The 27,380-nt window shown below is 43.1% G+C and overlaps 1 protein-coding gene across 3 annotated transcripts in view; it reads right to left on the bottom strand.

Annotated features, from left to right (window-relative positions):
• The window catches only part of RFX4 (regulatory factor X4), a 63,737-nt gene that overhangs the window by 16,717 nt on the left and 19,640 nt on the right, over positions 1–27,380 (bottom strand). For 2 of the 3 annotated variants that reach the window (XM_079992473.1, XM_079992471.1), the window contains exons 2-9: positions 22,910–22,996; positions 19,486–19,546; positions 13,478–13,601; positions 9,562–9,623; positions 6,416–6,629; positions 5,013–5,090; positions 3,434–3,597; positions 2,009–2,109 (exon numbers count right to left, since the gene is read on the bottom strand). In XM_079992473.1, the coding sequence (XP_079848599.1) occupies positions 2,009–2,109; positions 3,434–3,597; positions 5,013–5,090; positions 6,416–6,629; positions 9,562–9,623; positions 13,478–13,601; positions 19,486–19,546; positions 22,910–22,996 (891 nt within the window). Of the gene's footprint in view, positions 1–2,008; positions 2,110–3,433; positions 3,598–5,012; positions 5,091–6,415; positions 6,630–9,561; positions 9,624–13,477; positions 13,602–19,485; positions 19,547–20,863; positions 21,072–22,909; positions 22,997–27,380 lie in introns of those variants that run through there. The other variant, XM_079992472.1, reaches the window with a different exon arrangement.

The raw sequence follows: 27,380 nt of genomic DNA, 5'->3' as shown, positions 1-27,380 counted from the left end.
TGGTATATAAATTTACATCTTTATTTTCAGGAATAAATCCAAATAATGTAATTTACATGATTGGTCTTTCATTTTCTTTTAAGAAAAATGTAAACAAATATTTGTTGATGTTTATGAACTTGTTGATGCATCCAAAGCTCTGCAGAATAAACTAAACATGTTAAGAGTATTTTTATACTGAATCACTGCAGTAATCTACAACTGAATATTGTTGTACAAAAAAAAGTAAATGCTCAATTAGGTCAACAACAAAGCTTATAAACTGCAAAGACCTAGAGTCACAAAAAACCTTTTTCTATAGCAAGTTATTTATTTATTACTTGCAAAGTTTTCTATGCCATCGACATTAAATATATATATCATCATGGTAGTGCACGACAAAAAATCAACAATAAAAATCACATCTGTAAAACAAATGTAGAATACATCATATACTTAGTACTGACTTAACCAGGGGGGAAACGTTCCAAATAATTGGATGCAGTTCTGCTTTAGTAAAGCTAATAGCAAACCACAATTAATTTTGAGAGAAGGACTGAACCCTATAACATTTGAATAAATTATGAAATTACAAAAATATTATTGAGAAGTTTATATCCCAAGTCTCCTCGACAAAAGGTTATTTTAATTTTTCATGCTAATCAATGCCTAATCCTTTTCCTAAATTAGTTTTCCCTCCCCTTTCATCTCCTTCTCATTCTTCCCCCCTCTTTTTTAACTTTGTGATGTGGAATTTGGCACTTATAAAAGGAGAAGAATTGAGAGCCATGAAATAAAGCAGACTTTATCAATAGGTGATGTGCACTGCAGGCATCTACAAAGCATGCCTGAAAAGAGTGTGGTGCCCTTTCCCGTGGAGATAGGGTAATTTGATCGCCTCCATTTTTAACTCTGCCACCTTTTCTGAGCAAAGGCCTCGAGCTGTATTCAAACAGCTGAAAATCTGGAGAGTTGCTTAATGGTTTTGGATTCGCTAAAACTACATCCAGGCCATCACGGAAGAGAAAGTTCAGCTTGGTTCACACAGCCAAAAGGAATTATCAGTTAATTTTGACTCAGTGCTGTGAAAAGTGTTATACCTAAAAGATTATCAAACCCTTTATATACCCAAATGATCACAGACCCTACAAGTGCCCCTATTTCCCAGGGACATCCCTGATTTAGAGAAGCCATCCCGGTTTCTGATTTAATCCCGGAATGTCCCACTTTTCCTTAGGATGGCCCTATTTCCATTGGAGAAATGTTGGAGGGTATGCAGTCATCCAACCCCTGAGCTGTCCGAAGGCAATCCTATATGAGGAAGTTTGTTTAAGGTTTAATGTTTTATTATGCTTTTGTATATGTTGGAAGCTGCCCAGAGTGGCTGGGGCAACTCAGTAAAATGTGTGGGGTATAAATAGAAAAATTATCATTATGGAATAGGACGTCCCTATTTTCATCGGAGAAATGTTGGAGGGTTTGTGATCACTGTGCTCTGTAAGAAAGGAACTCCTTCAAATCTATCCTATACAATGCTGGAATTTGGCCCTTAGCATGGAAGAACCTTCCCTTTGGAACTCCTGTTTCATATCAGATAGCTACCATCTCTATTGCATTTTTGGCGCTTTCAGAAAACTTTACTTTTTCAACAAGCCTTTTATATGGATTTATTTTTTTACCCCAGCCTGCATAAATTTGAAATGGTTCTTCAAATGAAATGTTTAAAATTGTTTTATATATGAACTTTTTGCATTTTTTTATTGTTGATTTTTTTAAATTGTTAAACCCCTTCAAGGTATTTTCCAGGAAGTGATTCATAAATGGAAATAAATAAGTATTTGGAGACTTGTACTGATGTGAGATGGCATATGGTCTGATGAAATGATGTAAAGATGAATGAGCAAGGAACTCCTGCCAAAAGGAATAGAATTTTTTTTGGGGGGGGGGAATATTTTCTATGTTTGTTACCAATTAACGGGTAACACCATGTTGTTTTCCTGACCAAAGTAAGAAATTATACAATACATACACTCAAACTTGATATTTCGTAGGTTTTCAGGCAAGTCATGAAGAGCTACTTTTAGCCACTCGTCCAGTTGTTTGGCAAACTTGCGAATCACCTGTGTCAAGCTGAAAAGGAAAGTACCACTTCAGAAATCTATGCTGAACCTCTTTCTCTGCATTCATGCCTGCAGCCATGAAAAACTAATGGCTCACCTAATCTACCCTTTGCCCCAATGACCTTTTAAGTTATTGATGCTGCAGTCCCATACACAATTAACAGGGTTGGGGGAGCCCCACTGAACTCAGTGAGACTTGCTCCTTCTGAATATGCATGTATAGGTTTGTACCCAGAATGTGTTCCAAAACAAGAGCAATCTGAAGTGCACACAAAACATCCATCAACTACTCATTCTTGAAGGAAGGCAGGCAAGTAGTTTGTCAGAATAGTCAAAGACAGGAAACGGGGTAGTTCAAACATGCAAGTGTTTAGTATTTAAAACATATAACTATCTTGCTTGTAAAATCTGCACAGAATGTAAAGGTTGTTGTTTCTTCCAGGCTATTCTGCCCTATGTTCCTGTATGCGCAACTTCTACCTTTCCCCTCCTTCCCCTTTGAACTCAGTCCGAAACAACATACTGTATCGGATACACTTGGGTGGCTCTTTATAATAATGCTAATGTTATTTATAAATGTATGTTTCAATAATAATAATAATAATAATAATATATTATTTATACCCCGCCCATCTGGCTGGGTCCCCCCAGCCACTCTGGGCAGATTCCAACAAAACACTAAAATACAATAACCTATACAATAACACTAAAATACAAAAACACTAAAATACAATAAGCTATTAGACAGGGCTGCCTTTAGATGTCTTCTAAAAGTTTGGTGGTTATTTTTCTCTTTGACATCTGGTGGGAGGGCGTTCCACAGGGCAGGCGCCACTACCAAGCAGGCCCTCTGCCTGGTTCCCTGTAACTTGGCTTCCCGCAGCAAGGGAACCGCCAGAAGGCCCTCAGCGCTGGACCTCAGTGTCCAGGCAGAACGATGGAGGTGGAGACGCTCCTTCAGGTATACTGGACTGAGGCTGTTTAGGGCTTTACCAACACTTCCCCAGAAGCTGCTCACACAGTGGGCTGGAGCTGCAATGCCAGCTTCCCAGTAGCGGCATCACTTACCAAAAAGCGGAGCAGCTATACAGCTGGGAGGTCAGCACGGTGTGGGCAAATCCAGTATCCCACCATCAATCCAGCATCCTACCACCTCACCCCTTCCCCTCCTGGAAAATGTCAAGCAGCAATGACCCTACAGCTGTGACCCCTGGGACAAGCCACTTCTGGAAAGCCTCTTTATTAAACATTGTGTAAGTGCAACATTCTTTGACTCAAAGGCATGTGTATGAACACAGATGCACATACAGACCGGCCTATCAGAACATACTCACCTATCAGGTAACGCCTGCAACACCGTTGGCATCAAGACTCCGGAAATAGCTTTGTACAATATTGAATCGCAAACTCCAACAATGTTTACTACTGTGGAAGAACCCAATACAGGAAGCATGTGAGGTGGCATCCCTTGCCAAAAGTGCAGAAGAAAACTTTGAACCTAGAGGTGTGCCAAGACATAAGGAAGAAATGGAACTGGTAATATTTTTTAATTGCCTAGATAACCGAGCAACATCCACTAGTGGTCGGCAGGGCGGGGTGGTGGCCCTTACTTGGAGAGGGACAAGGTGACAAGAGAGGTCAGTGCAGTGCAAATGCACCAGTGGAGCTGATCAGACACACACCCCAATGCATTTGCACAGAATCAGCCTTGTGGCCCCCTCGCACCTCTCCTTCTTCCTCAATGACATCAGCAATGGGAGGTCAGGTTAAGTGTTGTTACTCCGCCGACCACTACCAATAACATCACTTCACAGCAGGAAGGTAGTTGAACTCAGGGTACAGAGAAACAGCTATCAGATTCTCCCACACCCCCAGTTTAGCTCATCCCACATGTGCAGCTGTCAGCCGCAGACTATTTTTTATTGCATTTCATTTATTTAGAAAGACTCAGAAGCCACTTAGTCAAAGAGCTCTCTAAGCAGCGTACATAATAAAACTGTAGATAAAATGCAGCGAAAATCCACAAAACTTTTTTTAAAAAAACCCAAACATACATACAACAATCATTAAAATGCAGAACATTATGTGGCGCTTGTAAAAGTGTAAGTTCCACAGGTCAAAGTGGTCAAATGTATGAGGCAAGGTGATCCCTTATGTGATCTGATCCCAAACTGTTTAGGTAGAGGTAGCCAATATGGATTTCAGATGTCATTGGACTCGAATTCCCATTAGCCCCAGCCAGCATTGCAATGGTCAGCGTTGACAACAGGTATAGCCCAACAACATCTGGAGGGTTCCACATTGGCTACTCCTGCGTGCGTTAAAGACCTTGCATCAGACCTTGAACCTGTGCAAACAACTCCGACTATCTCTCATACCTTTAAACAACAGAGCGTACTCTAGGAAAATGTGTTGATACTGGTGCACAGATACTGGTTAGGTGGGCTGACTGGGAGGGAGAAGATTCTGTAGTTGAGAATGGCCTCATCCTCACATCACAGTAAGACACTGTTTATCTTAGACCATTGTTTAATTGTGAACGTCCCTTGGTTTATTTTTGGCTTACCACTTGTGCTTTTGTTTGAAGCAAACAAGCAACGGCATGGCTTCAGACAACATGATAAGCCATATCATGGCTTATTTGAACCATGTAAGAGCCACATGGGGAGGGGGAGAAGCTGTGTGGAGGCCCTTGCGGCAGTGGGAGGCATGTTCAGGATTAAACCATGGCTCAAAACAAACTGTGGCTTACCATGATGTGCAACCAGGTCTGTGTTTGAAATTCAGCATTCTAAACCATCACAGCAGCTCAGCCAACAAATAAATACCAGAGGCTTCCCCACTATCTACAAGTACAATACAGAGGGCTACTCTGTTACTCATGAAACTTTTAATTATTATTTTCCTACAAACCTCGTCAAAGTTGGCTCTTATTACAGTGTCGAGTATCCTCTGACAGTGTGTTCTGTACATCATAATAAAAGTGGACACCTGGCAAGGGAGGGAAACAATATTTTTAAAAGATATTCTTTTTATAGCAATAATCTAAGGTCATCATGGCCATGACTCCAGGCAACGACTTGGCCATTAGGAACACAGGAAGCGGCTGCCTTATACTGGGCTGCTCCATCTAGCTCAGTATTGTCCACACTGACTGGCAGCTGCTGTCTCTCTTTCAGACACGAGACATTTCCAACCCTACCTGGAAATTCCAGGGATTGATTCTGGGCCCTTGTGCATGCTAAGCAGATGCTCTCCCACTGAGCTAAGATCCTCCTCCGTGACACAGACAGTGAGAGTCTGGCCAGGGGCACGCACAGACTATGAAAGGCCCAAGTCACACAGAGAGAAAAGCCTTGAGCTGGAGACCTTTCACTAGACAACTCTAAGCCTAAGACTCTTGTATTAGATTTCCCCCAATTATACTGACCAATATATGGAACACAGCCAGTGAGAAACTAATGGAGAAGTGACAGAAAACCAGGCTAGGGCCCAGGTTGCAAGAGCGGCCCATTCAAAACTCTGTGTTCCCCAGCACATGAGCAGAGCCGGAGAGGGTCTGGCTGGGCTCTGGACCTCATCAGAGCAAACGGTCTCTTTGAAGCTGCTTGAGGTTCTGCCACTTTGGCCCATAATCTTCTCTGGCAAAATGGGCTTCTGTTTGCAGACAGGATGAGTGCTGGAAATATATTGATAAGGGGCTCTTTCTCCTCCTCCAGATAGAAACAAATCATGGGCTATCTGCTATATCTGTCTGTCTGTCTGTCTGTCTGTCTGTCTGTCTGTCTGTCTGTCTATCTATCTATCTATCTATCTATCTAGCCTTATGATTAAAAGGAACACACACACACACACACACGTATTTTTCACAATCACCAATATGCCCAACTAGACATGACGTGGGAGATACGTGATGCGGTTGCAATTTAAGTCAGGGAAATGGCATAGGCAGAGGGGATTAACGCCCTGCCCTCTGGCCTTGAGCTACATACCTCCTCCACTCCCTGTGGTTGGTTCTTAACCCAAATAAGTCACGTTGGGAGACACAGCCACAGATCTCCCACATGATGTCTAGATTGGCAAGCATCCCACCACATATACATTGGAAAACAAACACTTTTAAGATAAGAGGAGGATATACTTGTTTCTGGTGCAGCGAGCAGTTAAGTCTCCACCCCATAAATAAAGTCAGAGCATCCTTAAACTCACTCTTTTCAAAGGGTGACCCCCACCATATAATAGACCAACCATTCCTCAACAGAGGAGCAAAAGGGGCTGGGGGGAAGGCAAGCCAGAGACTATTTCACTAGAGTCACCTTCTCCTCTGGCAAGCTGGCTGGCAGATTTAGATCTTTGACATTTGGAAACTCTGGCAGCAACGTCCCCAGTTTGGATCGTGGTGAATACGCCACTGTCTGTTTGGTGACTTCCTTTTTTCCTGTTTCATTGACCCAGGCTGCTCCTTTCTTAGAATACATCACGTCATAATACTGGGAGCTTTCTTTTACTGCAATCCCATAGTAATGGTACCTGAAATGTTGAAATACACATTTGTTAGCGGGAGGGGGTGGGGACCCTCAGAAAGGAGTTATTCACTCAGTATGGTTTTTAAAAAGGAAACTGCTAACGAAGCAGATTTTACGCCAATTTACAAGTTGATGCACGAGTGAAAATCCAGCAACAGAATGTAATTGCAATGTTCAAAGCAGTTCACAGTCCAGTCCAGCTGGAGAAGTATCCTAAGGGCTGCCAAATGTGGAAGAGCCCAGTGCTTTTGCCTCCTGCCCAAGGAAGCCTCCTGTCCAGATGCTTAGTGCAAACTAAGCCATAGATGTACAGACCTCCCTTTAATTCCTGGTAAATGGTCTATACAGTTACTTAGGAGGATACAAGGAACAGCCATGAGAGAATGGCTTCTAGCAGTGTCTCACAAAGCCACTTACGGCAGGGATAGCCAAAGTGAGGCCTCCAGATGTTGTTAGACTCAAACCCCCCATCAGCCCCAGACAACGTGACCAATAATCATGGATTATGGAAGGTAAGTCCAGCAACATCTGCAGAGCAAAACATTGGCTACCCCTTCCCCATGGCAGCAGGGCACTGCATTAAACAAGAGGGCCAGTGTTTCATTTCTTTTTGTGCTCCTTGTCCACACCACATCATAGAATCAAAGAAAAAGGTAAAGGACCCCTGAACAGTTAAGTCCAATCAAAGGAGACTATGGGGTTGCGGCGCTCATCTCGCTTTCAGGCCGAGGGAGCCGGCATTTGTCCACAGACAGCTTTCCGGGTCATGTGGACAGCATAAATAAAGTGCTTCTGGTGCAAGGGAACACCATGATGGAAACCAGAGCGCATGGAAACGCCATTTACCTTCCCACCACAGCAGTACCTATTTATCTACTTGCACTGGTGTGCTTTTGAACTGCTAGGTTGGCAGGAGCTGGGACTGAGCAATGGGAGCTCACCCCGTCACATGGATTCGAACTGCCGACCTTATGATTGGCAAGCCTAAGAGGCTCAGTGGTTTAGACCACAGCGCCACCCGCGTCCCATTAACTGTAGAGTTGGGAGGGTCATCTAGTTCAACCTCCTGCAACTTGCATCGTCCTGAAATACTGCGCCTCGGTGCACCTGGAGCTTCTTCCTGATGCCCTCCAGGAAAGGCCTTGGGTCCCCACTCCTTTTCGGGCTGCCAGCAAACATTCATGCATACCCTATCGGTGCACATGTTAAAATGAAATGTGTGGTTGTGAGAAATAGGTGGGGGCAGAAATCAGGGACCTGTGAGTGGCTGCAGCTGCCTGTTCAGCTTACATGTGGCAGCAAAGCCAGGTTTTCCTTGCCATAATGTGTGGAACAGCCCCAATGCATCAGGTTGGCCTGGTGAGAGAAGCATTAGGAAAAACTTGACCTCCTCTATCTCTGGATGTCAGGCAGCTGATAAAGCACAAGAGAGGAGCTGGTATTGATTCTAGCGTACCTCCAGTCCAGAACAAGCATCAAGTGAGAATGGAAAAGCAAAAACTGCAAAGCTACAGCCTTCCCTCCATGTCTGAGGTTGGATGGAAGGAAGGCAGTTTAGTAACCATCTAGAGAGTATGAAATATGAAATATAGCTTTACATATCCAATACAGGGAGGGACACAGCTTCTCTTACCTGCTACTCCTCTCACCTGCCATATGCTGCCCACTCCCTTGTCTGCTGGGAGGACTCCAGTTGTACCAACCAGCAGGCAGGGGAGAGGGTAGATTACAGGAGAGGGAGAAGCTGCAGCCAGCTGTCCTTCCTCCGGCTGCTTTGGGGGGAATTTTAAAAGCCCATATATGTTATCCCGGTTGTGACATGGGGTGCTTCCAGACGGATGCTTCTTGTGAGATGGGTGCTTCTCATGTGCTAACGTTTTTCACAGCATCCATACAAGGGATGGACCATCTTGTCCACTTTGATTTCTCCCAGTCCCCCCCCCCATCTTAAATTTAGTCCACATTTCCACAAAAGTTTGTGGGTTTGTTTTTTAATCCTCATAAAAAAGCCATCAGCATTTTAGTACAAATTCCTCCAACTATACACATTTTTGTATGGAACTTTTGCCTAATATAATGCATTTCTCTATGATATTTTCACAAATATATGCATATTTATGTGACCCTGTAACTTAGTATATGCATTTTATACACATTACTCGGCTGGAGAAGTGCACTGCTAATTTGGAAAAATGTGAATTCCAAAGACTGGCTGTGTTTTGGTTTCCACAGTGTTTCAGAAAGTGTGAATAAGTTAGGTTTACCTTTAAATGCAAACTGAATTGCATTTCTTTCCCACCCACACCACGTTGTTGGCATAAAAATCCCAGTCTATATCCCCCTCCAATTTAATCTGATAAACCAGGAAAATCCAATTAAAGAGCCTGCTGCCAACGACCTGTTTGTCATATATGGACGACCCATTTACAGTATTAAGGCCCCTCCCAATCTGGAAGCATCCAGACACACCCATGCGCAAGCTGGCAAGATGGCCACTGATCTCGTCTTCTGATGAAGAGAAAGCAAGCATCTTGTTATCTTTTGCGAATTGTAAAGCCCTGGCATTCTTTCCGCCCAAATCTGAGTCCAAGGTGACCCACTGCAGCAGAAGGCAGCGTTTCTACACCTTGAACAGCCTTGGAGAGGAAAAGAGTTTTGGTTGCTGCTAAAACAATCTCTTCTCTGCAACTATTAGAAGTTTAGGAGCTCCGTCGCTCTGTTGCATATCACACTCTCAGTAGCACTGCTGATCCCACAGAACAAAGTATATCAAACAAAAGAGCCAGTGCCCTTTACTGGACCTAAAGAAGGTCAGATTTGTTTGGTGTTTCTCCCTCCAACACACACCAAAAGCCATATTACAAAAAGGCTCCCAGTGAATAACCTACGACCATACTTAGCCTTTCCGTGATTATGAAACACACATTATTGCTTACTTTGACTGGCCTCTGGTTCCAAGTCTTCTTGTTGTTAACTGCGGAAATTGCTGCCTTATTATCTGCAAATAATATTCATGAGTTAACAAGTTAAAAAACAAATCCCTCTGCTCAGAATTTAGCAATGGATTATTTGGGGGGGGGGGCAAAGGTAAAACAGGCTGGAAACTTAAAAACACAGTCTTTGACTCAGACCCGCAACAAGTGTATACAAATATTTTGATTTTGTTTATTTATGTAAATACATTTATATCCTCCCTGCTTCATCCAAAGAAATCCAGGGTGAATAACCAAGAAAGTTAAAAGAACAAATAAGGTTCAATAAAACAATGCATCAATAATTAAAACAGATAAAACAACAGCATCAGCAACTAACCACTCCAACATGGTTAGCAGGTGGGTCTTTAACACCTGGTAGCTGTATAGTTGCCCCTGTCCCTTGCTTCCAGTGTGGGGCAGTGTATGTAAGAGCACATGCCTCAATGGTAGGGCAAGGAATGCACCATTTATTAAGAATTGCTGCAGGTTCCTTTGCTGAAAAAATGGTAGCTAAACAGGCAGAAATAGCAAGGAGGAGGAGCAGAAACAGGACCAGGAGGCTCCAAAGCCTCAAACTGGAGCGCGGGCCTGAACAGGTAACCAGGGATGCCAACTGCTGATGCCAGCCCTGCCTACTTGGGAGCACCTCAATGGCTAGTTGTATGGAAGACAGAGTGATGGACCTTTGGTCTGATCCTGGAAGACAATTATTAGTTTTCTTGTGCATTCCTACAAATATACATGGGATACCAGCAGTGTACCTCCAGAATCCATATTGTGTGAACGGGCTGCAAGGAAAATCTCAAATCTAAGGCAAATTCAGAAGCATGTTATGGTGAGCCTATCCACAGTTGCTTCTCCTGTCATTGTAGTGCCAGCATAGGTGAGCTGAACAGAAAGTACTTCAAATATAAATTTTCTTGCATGGGGTATATGGAGGGTGCTTCATGTGCAGTCACTGTTCCACCTAGGAACCAGTTATTATCTTCAGGCAGATTCGTACCGTGCCCCTTTATCTTATGGGTTGCTGGGCAGCCCTTAGTAACACTTCTGGCTAAAAAGCATCCTTAGAATCTTGAGTGTCCCTTTCGTTTATTTGCTTTTTGTAGTCCCAGGTGGTTGCAAAAATAGGTTTGAAAATGTGACGGATAAAATAACTGCTAAAGATTTGTAAGGCTGAAGCCTGTATGATTTTGGTTTTTGAAACTAATTTTACTGGGGGTGGAATCATTTAAAGCTACAAACTTCAAAATACCTGACACATTATTTCACACGACTGTGTGGCAAATGAACCCAACACGTTTAATGTCAATTTTCATTTTATCTTGCAGCAGGCATGACAGCGACGTACAAGGAAAAGTTTATTTACAGTGCATGAGACCTTTGGAAGTTGCACTTAAAGAATTCTATTTGAGGAATATTTAGTGGCTAAATATTTCATGTGACTTAATTCTTTTTCAATAGTTTTGGTAAATGGGTAACACTGAGCAAAAATGTTAAGTATATACAGTATAGCAAAAAAAATTAAAGGGCTGGTACCAATCTTTTAAACTTGGGCAAAACACCCATATACATCCTCTGATATATCCCAGTTTTATTCTCCTAATATGCAAATCATGTAGATTGCCTGTAGTTATTATTCAAATTAGCTTGATTGCAGATACTTCTTACAGAGGAGATACTTGTTACGTTATTTTGCCTGAAATGATTCTATTTCCCACATTTTGAAATTCCCCCATACTCAACAACCCATTCATATTTACTGAAAATAATGGAGCAGAATTTTAAATGGGACACACTTGTCAATTTACTGAGAACATCAACCTGGAGGAAGATCTATCCCTATTAAGTTCTAGCATGGATGGCAAGACTGCAGTTGAAGCAAGGGCTCCACAAGCAATAAAGAGGTAAAAATCAAATAGTGGAAAGTATTATTTTGCCAAGATGTGTTAAGCATGAAAAAGAATCCATCCCATGTTTCAGACAGGGAATTAAAATTACAAAAATATAGATTCCTCCTAAACTATGTTTATTTTTAAATTTTAGATTTGTGAAACTGATTAAAATAATCTGTTGCCTCCATTGGCTTTTAACCCTTTCTGTTGCAAATGCCATCATGGCGGCAAAGTGCCCACACCCCAAATTTTGTAATGTACACTTGGATCACAGCTGCTGTGCAAAAATGGGGGGGGGTCACACACCATTTACATACAATTTCCACCCTCCCTCTGATTTTACTAGTTATTATTATTTTTCTCTCATAACAGGAAGCCACCCTGGCATTGGTTCATGAGTCTTATCCAGAATAGTCCACACATGTTACAGAAGTGTGGATTTCACTAGCCTTTCTGGTTTATTTTCTGGAGCGAAGAGAAAAAAAATCAGCAAACAGAAAAACACTTTTGTTGAGCTGTGAAAGTTCAGGCTAGCTATTTGATAAATGAGCAGACAGGCAAGCTGCCTCTCTTTCTCCCTCTCTTTTTTGTGCGGGTTCAATGAAGCCTACCTAAAGAACACCACATGCTGTTCCAGCTACTGATCTAACATTCCGCAACATCTCAGCCTTCCAAATTCTCTTTAATTACACATTAATCCCACCCCTCTCTCTTTCAGTTTGTGCAGACGGGGATGGGGGTTCCTAGGGGCTGTGGGAAAAAAAGCATTTTCTGGACTTTTTTTTGGGGGGGAGGGGTGCATGTTGTCATTCAGGACGTACTCCCAAAGCAGAATATTGCCTCAACAGACCTAAAGCAAAATGAAACATCCCAGCTCACTTTAACTCGATTTCAGAAGTATGAGAAACAAACAAAACCCAACAAGTTCCTTTACACTTCCAGTGTTTCAACCCTAGCAAATCAAGAGGGCTTTAGCAAAAAAATTATCTGTGTACCAAAATGCACCTTTGGTGACGTTCCAGATGATTTTATTTTTTTAAAAAATCATGGATCTCTCTTAAAGCTACACTTGCGCTAGCCACAGCCCAGCACCGATAGATATAGGCTGTTTTTCTCACATTATGAACAGGGAAGGAAAAAGGAAAAAGATTCCTGCATATTTTGTGGGGTGGAAGAAGTAGGTGCCGATACTGTTTGGTGACTGGCTGTACTGGTGGATGGGGGCGGGTTGTGTGGGAATAGAAAGGGATGAGTGATATTGAATGGGCAGCAGGTATGGTATGATTTGTGTAAATGTAAGGTAGAATCCGGGTGTGATGTGCACGCGTTAAGTGGAATGAGTGCTGTGTTTTGTGAGCAGGGATGGGGAAGAAATTCAATTCAGTTTGCATTTAAAGTCAAATTTGGCATTTTTTTTAACTTTCTGAAACAATACAAAAACAGTCATCCCTCACAGAGGTACAATTCTCAAAGTTCCCTGGGAAGAGGGGTTGACTGTTAAGCTACTCTGAGAATTGTAGCTCTGTGAGAGGAACAGGGGTCTCCTCACAACTTGCAGCACCCTTAACAAAGTACAGTTCCCATGATTCTCTGGGAAAAGCCATGACTGGTATGGTACTGTTTTAAGTGTATAGAGCAGATGGAGCCCAATACCCATTCAGGGTGACTGTATCTGGAATAGAAGACCATCACATGCACTGGTGACACAATTCATTAACACTAGTCAAATTCACTCAGCTACATTTTGACTTTTAAGCCTCACGCTCACCAAAATGTTTCTTAAAACTGATGCTACTAATAATCCAGTCATGGCACTGCCTCCAATCAAAAACTTCAAAAGGAATATCCTCCCTCTACTGTTTTTCTCCTGACAGTTTGCCGCTTTGGATTGCAGTCCACATGTAGGAGATTGTATATTTCACAGCCATTATTATTTCAGATTCCCAAAACCCCACTTGAGGTGAGGTTTGGTTGACACTCACCTTTCCAAAGCTGGCAGCATTGACTGGCTGTGTGTCGTTTTTCTCACAGAAGTCCAAATAGTGCATATAAAGGGCGCTTCGAGGAATGCAGACACCTTCTGCGATTTCGTAGTTCTCCTCCAGCCTTAAAAACAATGATCGAACAATGGAAAACTACAAATAGGTTGGCTGCTCTGTATTTCAACTTCCAAATCTGCAGACTGAAGGGCCAGCCTCTATGCTAGGACATTGTTTTTTCATACATAAAAATTAGCCAAATGTGTTCCATTTCTTCTGTACTGAAATACAGCATACTTTGCACACCAACACCACCATCAATTCTATTAATATATAAATAATACTAATATAGATGAAAATCAACAGTGATGCTGCAATGTGCCACAAATTCTTGCAGTCAGACTCCTGTAACACTTCAAAATGTCTTACATCACTAGAATACTAAGTAATTAAGGATCCAAAGGCTGAAATAAAACATTTGCACACATTTAAAGGCAGTCAAACATTAAAATGTCCTTCAGCACTTTATAACTATTTTCTGATATGACGCATCTTGAGTGAAAGGAATGCAACCAGAGACCAAACCAAGCAGTAAAATATTGTTCTGCCATACTCTGTATGTGACCTTCGCACAAAAGCTTATGCCACAATAAATCTGCTAGTATTTTAAGGTGCCAAAAGATTTAGGCTGCTATCCTGTACATAACTTCCTGTGGAAAAGTGCCACTGAGCCCAGTAGCATTGAGTAGGAATGCACTGGATTGAACTGTGAGTCTGTTGCAGTGAAAACAAGAAACGCAGTCGCCTCTCAAGAATGCCCTTGTTATATTTCAGTTTGCATGGTAATGACAATGCATATATTGATCTCTTATCATTTAAAAGCAGCAACAAGGTGTGCATGCAGGAAGCTCTGCATGCCTTGACTGCATTGAGCTACCTTCAACTCAAGCAGGTTGATGCTGTCTGTTCTGACAGCACCAATTATCTATTTAAGGAAGAAATGGGGAGCTGGATTCAGCCCCTTGTATTCTTGTACTCGTCAGCAGGGCACTGGTGTTAGGTAAAGGTAAAGGGACCCCTGACCATTAGGTCCAGTCGTGACCGACTCTGGGGTTGCAGCGCTCATCTAGCTTTATTGGCCAAGGGAGCCAGCGTACAGCTTCTGGGTCATGTGGCCAGCATGACTAAGCCACTCCTGGCAAACCAGAGCAGCACACGGAAACGCCATTTACCTTCCCGCTGGAGCGGTACCTATTTATCTACTTGCACTTTGAGGTGCTTTCGAACTGCTAGGTTGACAGGAGCAGGGACCGAGCAATGGGAGCTCACCCCGTCGCGGGGATTCAAACTGCCAACCTTCTGATTGGCAAGTCCTAGGCTCTGTGGTATAACCCACAGCGCCAGTTCATCACTAATCATAAAACAGTCCTCTGCCTGGCCTTGAAAGGTGGCCCGCAAAGCTGTTTTTTTGGTGAGCCATGCCCACTTTCCCCACATCTGATATCCTGTACGGTGTCAGATGCCTGGAAAAGAATCACAGCCCTGCTGACCCCTCAATGAGGCCTGTGGAGGACTGGACACATCTGGATCTGGTCCGCTGGTTCACAGCATTAGCATCCCAAATAAAGGGTCTCGCTTCACCCACAGCCACAGCCTTGGATGCGAGCAGAAAGCAAGCATATCTTTCCCTCCTCTCACAGGTTTCAATCCGCTTCTTGCTCCAACTTCTAGCTTACAAACACACACAACTTTTAACTCTGGCCTTTGACTTTCTAACTACCAGCCAACTGAAGGGTGGGGAGCCCACCCATTTGCCATCTAGCATAGAGCCATTCCCTTTGCTTCCTTAAAGACCCATTACCTCAACAGGAAGCTAGCCTGGCTCTTCCAGAAATTAGAAAGGGATCCAGGCATGCACCCTAACCGCTCCCCATACTCATAACAAAATGATATTAGTTCAACAGACCTGGATTTGAAAATAAACACCTCTCTTTAAATACTAAGTTAGCTGTTTAAGCACAAACCTACTAAGCAGCAACCTATCTTGAAGACACTAATTTATGTCCTGCTAGCTTGTTTTAGGAATTTTCTCCCTTATCTTCAAGTTATGGTGGTAATTTGTCCCTGCAAACTATTTCAATAAGATATTTGGTGGTATGAATAGACTCAATAAGGGTGCCGCAGCCATGCTTCCTTTCTTTCAATGGGAATATCATCTCTGCATCTTTCCCCAAATTCATGGACCTCAACAAAACCTCTTTTCAAAGCGCGGAGACTTTGCTTGTATGCTATAACTGCTAATTGGCATGTCAGTTTCTCTGACCAAGACAGGCTAGAAAGGCCGTGTTAATTATTTCTCTTCATCATATATTTGATGAATTTCCCCTCTCTTTTCTTCCTTTTCCCCTCTCTGTCTTTCACAGAGAGTCATTAGTTTGACACTGGACAATGTTCCATTATACCTGAACTCTTTTTTTAATGATCAAAAATCCAACCTTGCAGAATGTCTTTCAATTTTTTGCCCCCTGTTAAAAAAAGGGGGGGGGGAACCTTCATCATAAGTTGAATTCAGCTCTAGCCTACAGTATTGTGTAAAGATAATGAACTTTGACTATTATCCCTATAAGTAGTAGAGGAATGTCCTTATAAAGCAATATGAGCTCTTGCAATAAGATTTTGAGGCTACTCATAGCATTGCAGCATATTTCATATTATGAAGATGAAGAATGGGGCTTACTTCACTGGTTTTACAGTGGTTTTACTTTGCCCGGCGAAGGGTGAGAGAGGAGGGCCCCCTGGCTGCGCCACGGTTTAAATTTCCCATGGCCATGCCCCCTACCAGCACTGATTGGATGGCGGGACCACCTCTGGGCATCGCCCCGCTCAGTGCTGGTGATGTGGCCGGGACGGCATGAGGAGGACGTCAATCTCTGTCCACTGCCGGATCACTCTGGGGCCCCGGATGCCTGGCCACAACACCGCCCTCCATAAAAGGCGAGCAGACATCTCATATTATGAAGGTGAAGAATGGGGCTTCCTTCGCTGGCTTTACATTTCTATGGCATCTTCTCTTATCTTTGGAAATCTTTACTATAAAGTGCTAAAGAAAAAAGCCACTGACTTTAGGAGAATATAAGAATACATCAAGACGCAGAAATATTGCACAAACGTTTTAACTGTTCACAGGAGTTGCATAATTTAATCACAAAAGGTCTTTGTGTCCAGGATAAACACTCTGTTAGTCCAACGTATGCAGCTATTTCTTTTGTCATCACAATATACATTTATTGTATTCAGGCCAATCCAGATCAGTTTAATACATCCTGGATTCCAACTGTGTCAAACACCATAAAGCCGAATATAAAAATGAGTGACTCAGACAAGCAAGTCCTGCTGCAAAACAACCAATGAATCCTTGCAGAAAACAAAAACCCAAGCAAAACAGATTTTTAAAAATGAACAAAGTTCCAGATCCAGTTAATCCATGGCAGCCAGTTCAAAATACCATGCCCAGAACATCACTCAAGGAAACGAACCAAACTATATGCTTCAGATTCACTCAACCCATGAAGACAATTCAAAGCCAAGGCATAAGCAAATCAACAATATATATAGTTATCACATCCCTCTCTTGTGCTTTTATCCATGCAAACATGTACAATCTCAATTCCCTTCCCCTTAACACCTCCACCATCACCACCCACAGTCCTCTGCTCCCACTTCCACTGACCTAGTTAGCTGGGCCCCATCTGCATTGGCCAAACAACCTGAAATGCGGTGCAGCAGGACAGGACAGAGTACTGCTGTTGCCACTGCTCATCGGCCTTCCTGAAATATGTAGCAGGTAGAGCACCCAAGCTGCTGCTGACATATGTCAGCTGGTCCCAAATGCAGCAGCCACACTGCTGCTGCCACCACAACACTACTCTGCCTTTCCTCTTCTGCCTCCACACTGTTCCACACATCCTCTGCTCCCAGGCAGACTGTAGCATTCAATTTGCCTAGAAGAATAAAAGGGAATTCATGGAGCTCTGGTGGCAAATTAGGAAGGGAAAAGGAGTTGGTATGGTATGTAGTAGTACTCTTTCACCTTCTTTCCTTCCTTCCTTCCCTTCTTCCTCCATAGCAGGTCCTACAGCCCAGATATTTTGTACCTCTGGCTCAAAGACCCAAAGGTGGCGCCTCAGGCATAGAGGTTCTGGGCCAGACCCAAGAACCCTACTTGTGATCAACCCAACACAACAGGCTTGTCAGGATTGAGCAACTAGAATTGAGGATGGAGCAACTAGGAGCAAACTATACCAAAATGGGTCCTAAACGAAGGTTGTAGAGTTTGGTGGCAACAAGCCAGAACAGGGACCGCAGGAAAGAGGAAATAGCAAGAGGCAGTCGCATTGGTGAGGAGAGTCAACTGGATTATATAATATAGGCTTTGCCCCTCTCAGACATGTGGGATGCAATAGTAAACAATGGGCGCATTTTGACAGAGCCAAGGATCCCAGGGGTTTAGGGACTGGCCACTAACCTCCAAGACTGTGGATGCTAACAAAATGCTTCAAATACTGCTGCTGCCAGTATTTACTTGTTTTCTTTTGGGAGCAGAGCTCTATGATCTAATTAGGGGTGATGTCCTGGCTAACAAGCTATCTCCAGACTCCATCAAATTACGGGAGAGACTGACGCAGAAGGCCTGTCTTTCCTGTATGGGTGTGGGATAACTGGAAGCACTAGTCAGTGGGGGAAATCAAATTTAACAAAAAAAGAAAAAGGAAAAAAAGACAAGTGATGTTTGAATGCGTAGAAACTGCTAGCAGTCTGTTAGCGCAGCTTGGGGGTGTGGTCTCAGAGGACTACGTTTGCCCATATAACCCTGCTCACTTTTAAAATTATTTTTTGGAGGGCCTTTTCTGGGTGCCCCGGTCTTCAGAAATGAGGAGTTTCCTGGTTTATGTTGGTTTTGCTGGTTATTAGAGAAAGGCTGGAGTTGTACTCACCACAGACCAGTCTTCCTCGATCACCAGATGTTTTTGACTATAATTCCTATTAGCCCAAACCAATACAGTGGTGCCTCGCAAGACGAAAAGAATCCGTTCCACGAGTCTCTTCGTCTTGCGAAGCAAGCCCATTAGCGGCTTATCGGATTAGCGCTATTAGCGGCTTAGGGGCTTAGCGGATCAGCTGATAAGCGGCTTAGCGGATCAGCTGATAAGCGGCTTAGCGGATCAGCTGATAAGCGGCTTAGCGGATCAGCTGATAAGCGGCTTAGCGGATCAGCTGTTAAGCGGCTTAGCGGATCAGCTGTTAAGCGGCTTAGCAGCTTAGCGGATCAGCTGATAAGCGGCTTAGCGGCTTAGAAAAAGGGGGGGAAAGGAAAAAAACCCCGCAGGAACTCGCAAGACATTTTCGTCTTGTGAAGCAAGCCCATAGGAAATTCGTTTTGCAAAGCACCTCCAAAACGGAAAACCCTTTCGTCTAGCGGGTTTTCCGTCTTGCGGGGCACCACTGTATGCCTATACTGGCTGGGGCTGGTGGATGCTGAAAACTGAAACATCTGGAGGGTACCAGGTTGGGGAAGTCTGCCATGAACATGGTATGGATAGTGCTTTTATGTGGTTTAGATGGCATTAGTTGTATCTGGGTGGAGTACGGAATTTTTTGTTCTGTTCTTGATGGAGAGAGAGACAGAAAGTTCTTGTGTGGCTTTCGGACTAGTGTTTACCATAAGCCAGGTGTGGGGACTCTTTAGCCTTCCAGGTGTTGCTGAACTACAACTCCCATCAGCGCCGGCAAGCATGGCCAATTGTCAGGGACGAGGGGAGTTCTAGTTCAGCAACATTTGGAGGACCAAAGGTTCCCCATACCTCCTCTAAGATTTCAATTACATTCATCCTCATTCATCCTTTTCTTATCATCCTTTCAGTTGCACTTGCTTTTTTGAGTGCCAATGTAGGTAGCTTGAAAATACAAAAGGCTCACATCTTATCCTTTAAAAGCAATAATAAAAATCTTACCATTGCAGAGTAGCTGGAGTGGAATGTGGTTTGGATGCTCTGTTATTCTCTTTCTCCTCATCTGTTGCGAAAAAACAATACGAGAGAAGAGACTTTCAGTCAAACCACTAAAGCACTGACAAGGGGGATGCAGGTTTAATCACTGTACATAAAATCTCATGCTTCCCAGGATAAACTCTGAAAGTTGCATAGTATAGCTGGAGTCAGTGTGAATCAGCATGTCATTTGGGCTGCAGAGCCTCAGATCTGGAGTCAAATGCCACCCCTGGGGCTCTCTTATCTGGCCCTCGGAACTCTCCCTGGCCACTTCCTTTCACCAGCCCTACTTTCCATCCTCCTTGAGTGTTTCTGCCTTGATGCACTGAGGCAGCATGTACCCTGACTGGCTGTATAGTTCTGAGAGATTCTCCTCTGTGCATTTGGTTGAATGTCATCCTGCAATGTACAAGGCCTGAAGTAAGAAAGACAAAACATCTCCATTTGCTTCTCCTATAATTATACTGCTTTAGGAGATTATAGTGTTTTCAAGACTTTTCTCTCTGGATTCTATTTGTGTTATTTGTGTGACTTTGCTAACCAAAGGAATTGCAGTCTAAAACATCTGGAGGGTACCAGCAAAGGCTGACCTGGAGCTTAGTATCACTCCCTACACCTTATTGTAACTGAACCAAAGTAGAAGTATTCAAGATAATCATATACTCATCTCCTGCTTCCCCCTTCCTCCATTTCCCCCTTCCTCCATTGTTTCCCCTTATTTCGGAATGTAAGTCACTTCAGCTAGGGGCCTTGTCATGCCTGTTCTTTGAAATGAACAATGTAGAGAGATAGATGGCCTATATTTAGAAATTAATCAATTAATATGATGGTAACAACAGCTGTAAGCGAAAGATACCATCACCTTCTCTCTGAAAACTGAGCTTGTAAAGGTGTGACAGGCACTATGGAATTTATTTCAAAGATAGGGATCCCCAGAAAAATCCTGATGGAGCTGCCAGTCAGAGTGGACAATAATGGGTGAACTGGGCAATCAGTCTGACTTGGTATTAAGCAGCCATTGCTATGGATTCAGCCACTTGTCAGAAGGCTATGGGACTACAGGTTATTTTCTATTTTTTTACTCTTCAGATAGTATTTTATTTCGTTCACAGGCAAATTGAGGGTTCCATTCCTCTCCCATTTGATATATGGGTGAGGTGAGCCCATCCAAAGAGTGTGTGGGTCAGATGCTGAGGGGGTGGTTGTGATGCAATGGTCCACCTCCTCCTGAGGCCTATGAAGCCTAAGGATAGGTTTGATGAGCAAACACTGGCCCCTTCCTTCCTCACAGAAGTACTGTGGCAAGAGAGAAGGAGCTACAGAGGCAGAACAATGGAGTTACCTGGTTCTGATTGGTGCATCTGATCCCCTTCCCTCATGGCTAGCTTTCCTTTTCCATTTACAGCCATCGAGGAGTGAAAGGCTGTTTCACTTGCTTGGGGCTTTGTCATTAACACGTATCAAACTGGAATTACCCAGGTGAAAATCTTTACAGAGGCCGGCACCTTAAAATCGGGCTCAGTGAGCTAAGACTGCTGAGCCAATGATATCACAAAGGACAGTGGGTTGACATCAGCTTAACAAACGTGAGGTAGAGTGTATCAAACTACCTCACAGAGGTCTTGACATCATCCAAGCTGGCCAGTAGGCTGCACCCAGTGGCCACGTAACAGCCTATGGCTAGACATCAGCCAAACAAAGCAAAAGAATGGGTTCAAGGGAGCTTCTCCACAGGGTTTGGATGATCTGCCTTAGAAGCCCAGCAAGTCAGATCTGGCCACTTCAACATGCTAGAAGTACTAAACCTACAAACCTAGTATTAAACCTAGAAGTATTAAAACACAAGCAGGATGGGGAGTCCATTGACCTCTTTCCACTGCTGCTCCCCAGCTGCTATTCATTTGTACACTGTCTGTGGGCATGGAGGTTGACTAATAATAATAATAATAAATAATAATAATAATAATAATAATAATAATAATAATAATGGTGGCTAGTAGCAACTGAGAGCCTTATTCTCCATTAACTATCCTCCACTTTCAAAGCCATCTAATATATCCTTTCAGAAGAACACAAGAAGAGCTCTGCTGGATCAGGCCAAAGGCCCATCTAGTCCAACATCCTATTCTCACTGATCAGATGCCTGTGGGAAGGAAGGCTTGAGTGTAACAGCATTCTTTTCACCATGATTCCCAGCAAGTAGCATACTGCCTCCTAGTACAGTCATCGTAGCTAGTAGTCACTGATAACCTTATCATCCTCTTAGGAGATGTAACACAGCCATATACCAGGGACTAAGCTACCCTGGAATCAGTCTACTTCTGAGTAGATATGCATAGGATTGCATTGAGAGACTTTACCGAGACCATTCTGAAAGTCTCATCTGCCCCCACCCATAATGACTGTAAGAAACATGTGTCTCCTATGAGCCATCACAGATGGTGAATAAGAGCCATCGCAGAGACAGTGCCACAGACAAAATGCTCACATCCACTTTCAAATTGCCTGAAAGTCCATCCTTCTTACTGGAGTGTTCACATTCTGCAGTGAGTCATCAAATGTTGCACATGCAGATGTGAACTGGCTCTTGAGATAGTTGCAAAAAGCAGATTCAAGACCCTGCCCTTTTAAAAATAAATTACAGTTTGTCCATTTTCTCTTAATAAATTGCCTCATCTCAGCTTCATGCACACACCACTAAAGCTATAATGCCATGTACAATGACTTGGGAGTAAGCACCACAGAATTCAGTTGGAATTACTTAGGAGTAAATAAGTACTGGACTGTGGTATCAGGAAAGAAAACCGTTACAATACTAAGCTAAAGGACAAAAGACACACATATCATGTTGCATATATCGTTGGCCACATTCATACTTCACACTGAAAAGCACTATGATACCACTATAAACAATCATGGGTTTCCCCCCAAAGCATTCTGGAAGCTGTTTTTGTTAAGAGTGCGAAGAATTGTTAGGTGACCCCTATTCCCCTCCCAGGGCAACAATTGCCAGAGTGGTTTAACAATCAATCCCTCTTCACAGAGAACTCTGGACACTGTAGTTCTGAGGAGGGAACAAGAGTTTCCTAACAACTATCAGTACCCTTAATAAACTACAGCTTCCAAATTTTTTGGAGGGGGAAGCTTTGACTGTTTAAAGTGGCATTATAGTACATTAGAATAATGGTGTAAAACATGACTTAAGTCTTCCGGAGGACTCTGGCCTATAAACTGTTTAAATAAAATAATGCTGTGTTATAGGTAGCAACACCAGTCATTTTATCCTAACTATGGCCCCAATCAGATGTATGGATGCAACTGGACACTACTGTACAGCTTTTGGGTCCTTTCTGACGATACAAGCCTACTGAAAATGACATATACTTACTTTCATCGTTAGAAACATTCCCCAGAGATGTATGACTGGAATAACGTTTGTTTTCACTTTCACTGAGACATCTTTCAATCCAACTCTCTGCAAAACAACAAAGAAGGTTTTTTGTTTTTTAAAAAAGGCAGGATGTTTCCCATGAACAGCAAACCTTTTATTTCACTATTATACAATAAATAATGTTATCAGTTGCAAACCAAACAAGTGTATGTGTATCAATAGTTTGCTCTTCCCAGTGCTATTTTTCTAGAAACTCATGGTACCAGAACTCACCATGAACACCTCCCTTGTTCTCTTATAATGGCAATGGCGCCAACCTGAGAGGTGCCGGAACTGAGTTTTGGTGAGTTCTGGCTGGAAAAAAAAGCCCTGGCTCTTCCTCTCTTTTCCAATATGGGCCACAAAAGGTGAACTGAGGAGCCCCAAAGTGCTTCCCCAGATTACAATGAGGAACTGAACAAAAACTGCAGGACTAGGTGCCAGCATTTGTAGCATTTGTAACTATCTTGAGTCACAAATTCCCCATTTTTACAGTTTGAGATAACACTGTTTATTTGTGCAGATAATAAATACCTGTTACTCAGCAGAGGATTAGTCCTTTTTTGCCCTTTCAGAACCTGATGTTACTGGGTCACCTTTTCTACTTATTTGACATATACCTTATTTGACATATACCAAATGCTATTATACCGATGTTCAAGAGGGGTGCCAGGGTACCACGCAAATTCTCTTAAGGAAAATCTCTGGTGTATATTTCATTTGGTGTATATATTATAAAAAACAGAGACTCCAGCACATGCCATTATTGGTATAAAACCACTTGCAACTAACCCTTCTCAGGGAGTTGTCAGAACTGTTAGGTTACTTAAAAGTAATGAACCAACATTACTAGAAGGGTCTAAAAATAGAAAATTTCTACATTTCTCTCTGGAAATTGTTATGGTGCTTCAATATTAGCCTTCAAGTTAGAATCTGACAGGAACATGGTTCAAATCAAGTCATCGTATTATTATAAAAGTCTGAAAATGGGATCTAACACTCCACACATGGCACTTACAAGTTTACCTCATAACAGAAGCCTGTGTTCCACCTCAGAAAAAGGAACAAGCCACACGCATGGGATAAAATGTTGGGCAGTGGGAAACTCCATCCCCCATCTCTATCTTTAATTAGGCTTATATGGGTAAATTGGGGGTGGCATGTCTCACAAACAGCCAGCCAGGAAGGTCAGTGGCAGAGCACATGTTTTGCATGCAGACAGTTCCATGTTCAATCCTTGGTAGCCCCAGGCAGGACTGGGAATGTCCTCTGCTTAATGTCCCAGAAAACTGCTGCCACAGTCAGTGTGGGCAGTACTGAGCTTGATGGACCCAGTTGTCTAACTCAGCCTAAGGCAGTTCCCAACACGTGCCTATGCTTGCAAAATGCAAGCTTTGTTTACTCATTTTCAGCCTCAATCCATCACTGACAGGAGACAGCAAAGTGGTTGGCAACTTCCCAAAACAGACAGGAGGAAGCAAGAAACGCAGACATTAGTAAATTAAAAAAATTACTATCTTCATACAAAGGCATGCCATCCAGTCTACTTCCGCTCACCTCATTGCAGGAGGGTTGTGTTCTCATTAAAACCATCCAGTTAAAAAAAGGCGGGGGGAGATATCTCACTCACACATGTACACACACTCTTTCTAACAAGATTGTGTACATGTATGTGTACACACACACACACACTTGTATGCGCACACAGAGTTACATGACTAGGCAAAACTATGGGCCAGTTCACCTTCATCATTAGAACATAAGCACTGCTTTGCTAGATCAGCCCAGGGTTTAGAGAGTCCATCATTCCAGCCAGTCAGACACCTCTAGGCAGTTTGTAGGCAGGGCATGATAGTAATGGCTATTCCCAGTTATTTACTCCCAGAACCTTGCATTTAGGAGTACACTGCTTCCAATCCTGGACTGCTGCGATGGGGCTTCAATCCTATTTAGCGACCATGACTAACAGCCACTCTAGATCTATTATCTTCATGAATTTGTTTGATCCTCTTTCAAACTGCCCATACCAGCGATTTGGAGAAACCATAGTTCCTAGTACGACAATAGTATAAGGGAGTTTCTTTTTAAGGGAGGGATTGTCGCTCAGTAGGAGAGCACAAGCATTGACTGGGGAGGGTTGCAACCACTAGTCTCCCCAGTTAAAAGGTACCATAGAAGCAGGTGAAAGGGGGATCCTGTTCGAGCAGAGGGTACTGGGCTAAATGGACATACAGTCTGACTAATTAATGGATCCATTTTGGAGCAACCCTGAGCAACACCAAAAACACTTTGATACAAACAAAGCAGATTATCACTAATAAAGCTGGCATGCACTCCCATGGCCAGGGCCACAGTGGACCCCAGCATTTGCCTCAATGTGCTGCATGCTGACAATGGGCCTGATGGTGGCTGGTACCAGTTGCCAACATCCCTTTAAATTTTTAAAGTATGTTTTCGGGTGGCCAGCACTGTGAAGAGAAGCACTGGGCAAAGCAGCTGCATCTGAAGCTGCCACCATTTTGCCAGTATGCTTCTGGGCTCTGATGCAGCTCATCTTGGACAGGGGCAAGGTGGGAACTGACGGGGATGGAGGCCCCCTTGGATCTGGTCCACTTTGAACAGCTGCTGGAGTAGTAAGTTCTTAGCTTCTTTTGGTTTGTATCTAGCCTGACTTGTAACCATAAGCAGCACCACAGTGAGCTGTCTATGGTCCTGACCATCTGTGACCTTCTGCTGTCCTTGGCTAGTACACTTCTGCAGGCTCCAGCATGAAATGGGATGTACCCCGTTACTATGTATACTTAGTGATGTCAGTGGGATTTAGCCGCAGAGAAGTACGCATATGTCATTCAACATCAAGGTACAGTTATCTAGCCTGGGTGGTGGAAAGATATGAACAACACTCCATTCTAACTCAAGACTGCTTTTTTGGCTTTATTACAAGCCATAGTAAATTGCCGATGAAGTGACGTGAACAAGATGCTTTGACTATCATTTTTGAAAATACAGCCATTTTTAAAGGGCAAAACTCAATCTGAGAATCAGCAGAACAAGTCTATCTTTTTTTTGGATTGTATACTACTTTGTCTATCACCTAGGCAATCAAATGGAAGATCCCCCCCCCCTTTCAAGTATACAGCCTAGGTGGTCATGGCTGCCCATTTGCTTTTGACCACCTCTAAATTTCTGCCATGTCTGGTCTAACTATACTATCCTCCAAAAGATGGAAGGCTTCATCAGCTGGTTCCATCCAAAGGCCATGGATTGAAGTTACAAAAAGTTCCATTTACCTGAGAATTCATAGCTTAGGTTCCCTCCCTCTACTACAAAAACTCCTTTTTATAATATTGATGCGCAGCTGTACCATATCCAATATGGTACTGGGACAAGGGCCCCAGTAAAGACAGAATGGACAGCTGCAGAGCTTAAGCCCTGCACCTGATGAATTTCTCTGTTAAGAACATGGTGACAATGTCACACAGGAAGTCTCAGTCTCATATAGGAAACCAACATATTCTTCCTTGGGTTCTAGCTCTGTTGCCTCTTCTTTCCTTCCCCCCAGCCAGCACATTATTCACTCTTCCACCCCCTGCTAATTATTGTCATGGTTGCCAAGGCTACAGGGTTAACTGCCACCTGTTGCCTTCTTCTGTACATTGCCATGTTACTGTTACATTACATTACGGAGCAGCACTCCAAATTTGGTTAAAGGCACAGGATTCCTCCACAGGCAAAATAGATCAACTCTTTTAAGGAAGCAGGAACAGTCCCAAAATGTTATTGTGAATGGGCTGGGTGCACACACTATCTGTCACTGTCAGTAAACAAGGCCAAGGGGTTCGCTAGAGGTTCATGTGGTCTTTCTTTTCTCTGATGTGCGCATTACGCAGATCCTGGTTACAAAGCCAACTGGCACCGTGGTTGCATGGGGAAATAATTCAGACAAAGGCCACATTCAAACCATCCATTTAAAGAAGCATCATATCACTTTAAACAGTGATGTCTTCTCTCAAAGAATCCTGGGAGCTGTGGTTTGTTTAGGGTGCTGAGAATTGTTAGGAGACACTTATTCTCCTCAGAGAGGTACAATTCCCAGAGTTCCCTTTGAAAAAGGATTAATTGTTATACAGTGGAACCTCGTTTGTTGAACGTAATCAACTCTGGAAGACCGTTCAACTTCCAAAATGTTCGACAACTGAGGCGCAATTGCTGATCAGTAAAATCCATTGAAACAATGGAGAAATGCGTCTCAGAAGCCATTCAACTTCTGAGGTACATTCGAAAACAGAAGCATTCACTTCCAGGTTGTTGGTGTTGAAAAGCCAAAACATTCGACATCCGAAGTGTTCGACAACCAAGGTTCCACGGTACCACTCTGGGAACTGTAATTCTCTGAGGGAAATAGGGGTCTCTCAGCATCCTTAACAAG

The sequence above is a fragment of the Podarcis cretensis genome (genome assembly GCF_951804945.1).
Source record: "Podarcis cretensis genome assembly, chromosome: 10".
Lineage (NCBI taxonomy): Eukaryota > Metazoa > Chordata > Lepidosauria > Squamata > Lacertidae > Podarcis > Podarcis cretensis.
The sequence above is the reverse complement of the archived record's forward strand: the minus strand, read 5'-3'. Positions and strand labels throughout refer to the sequence as shown.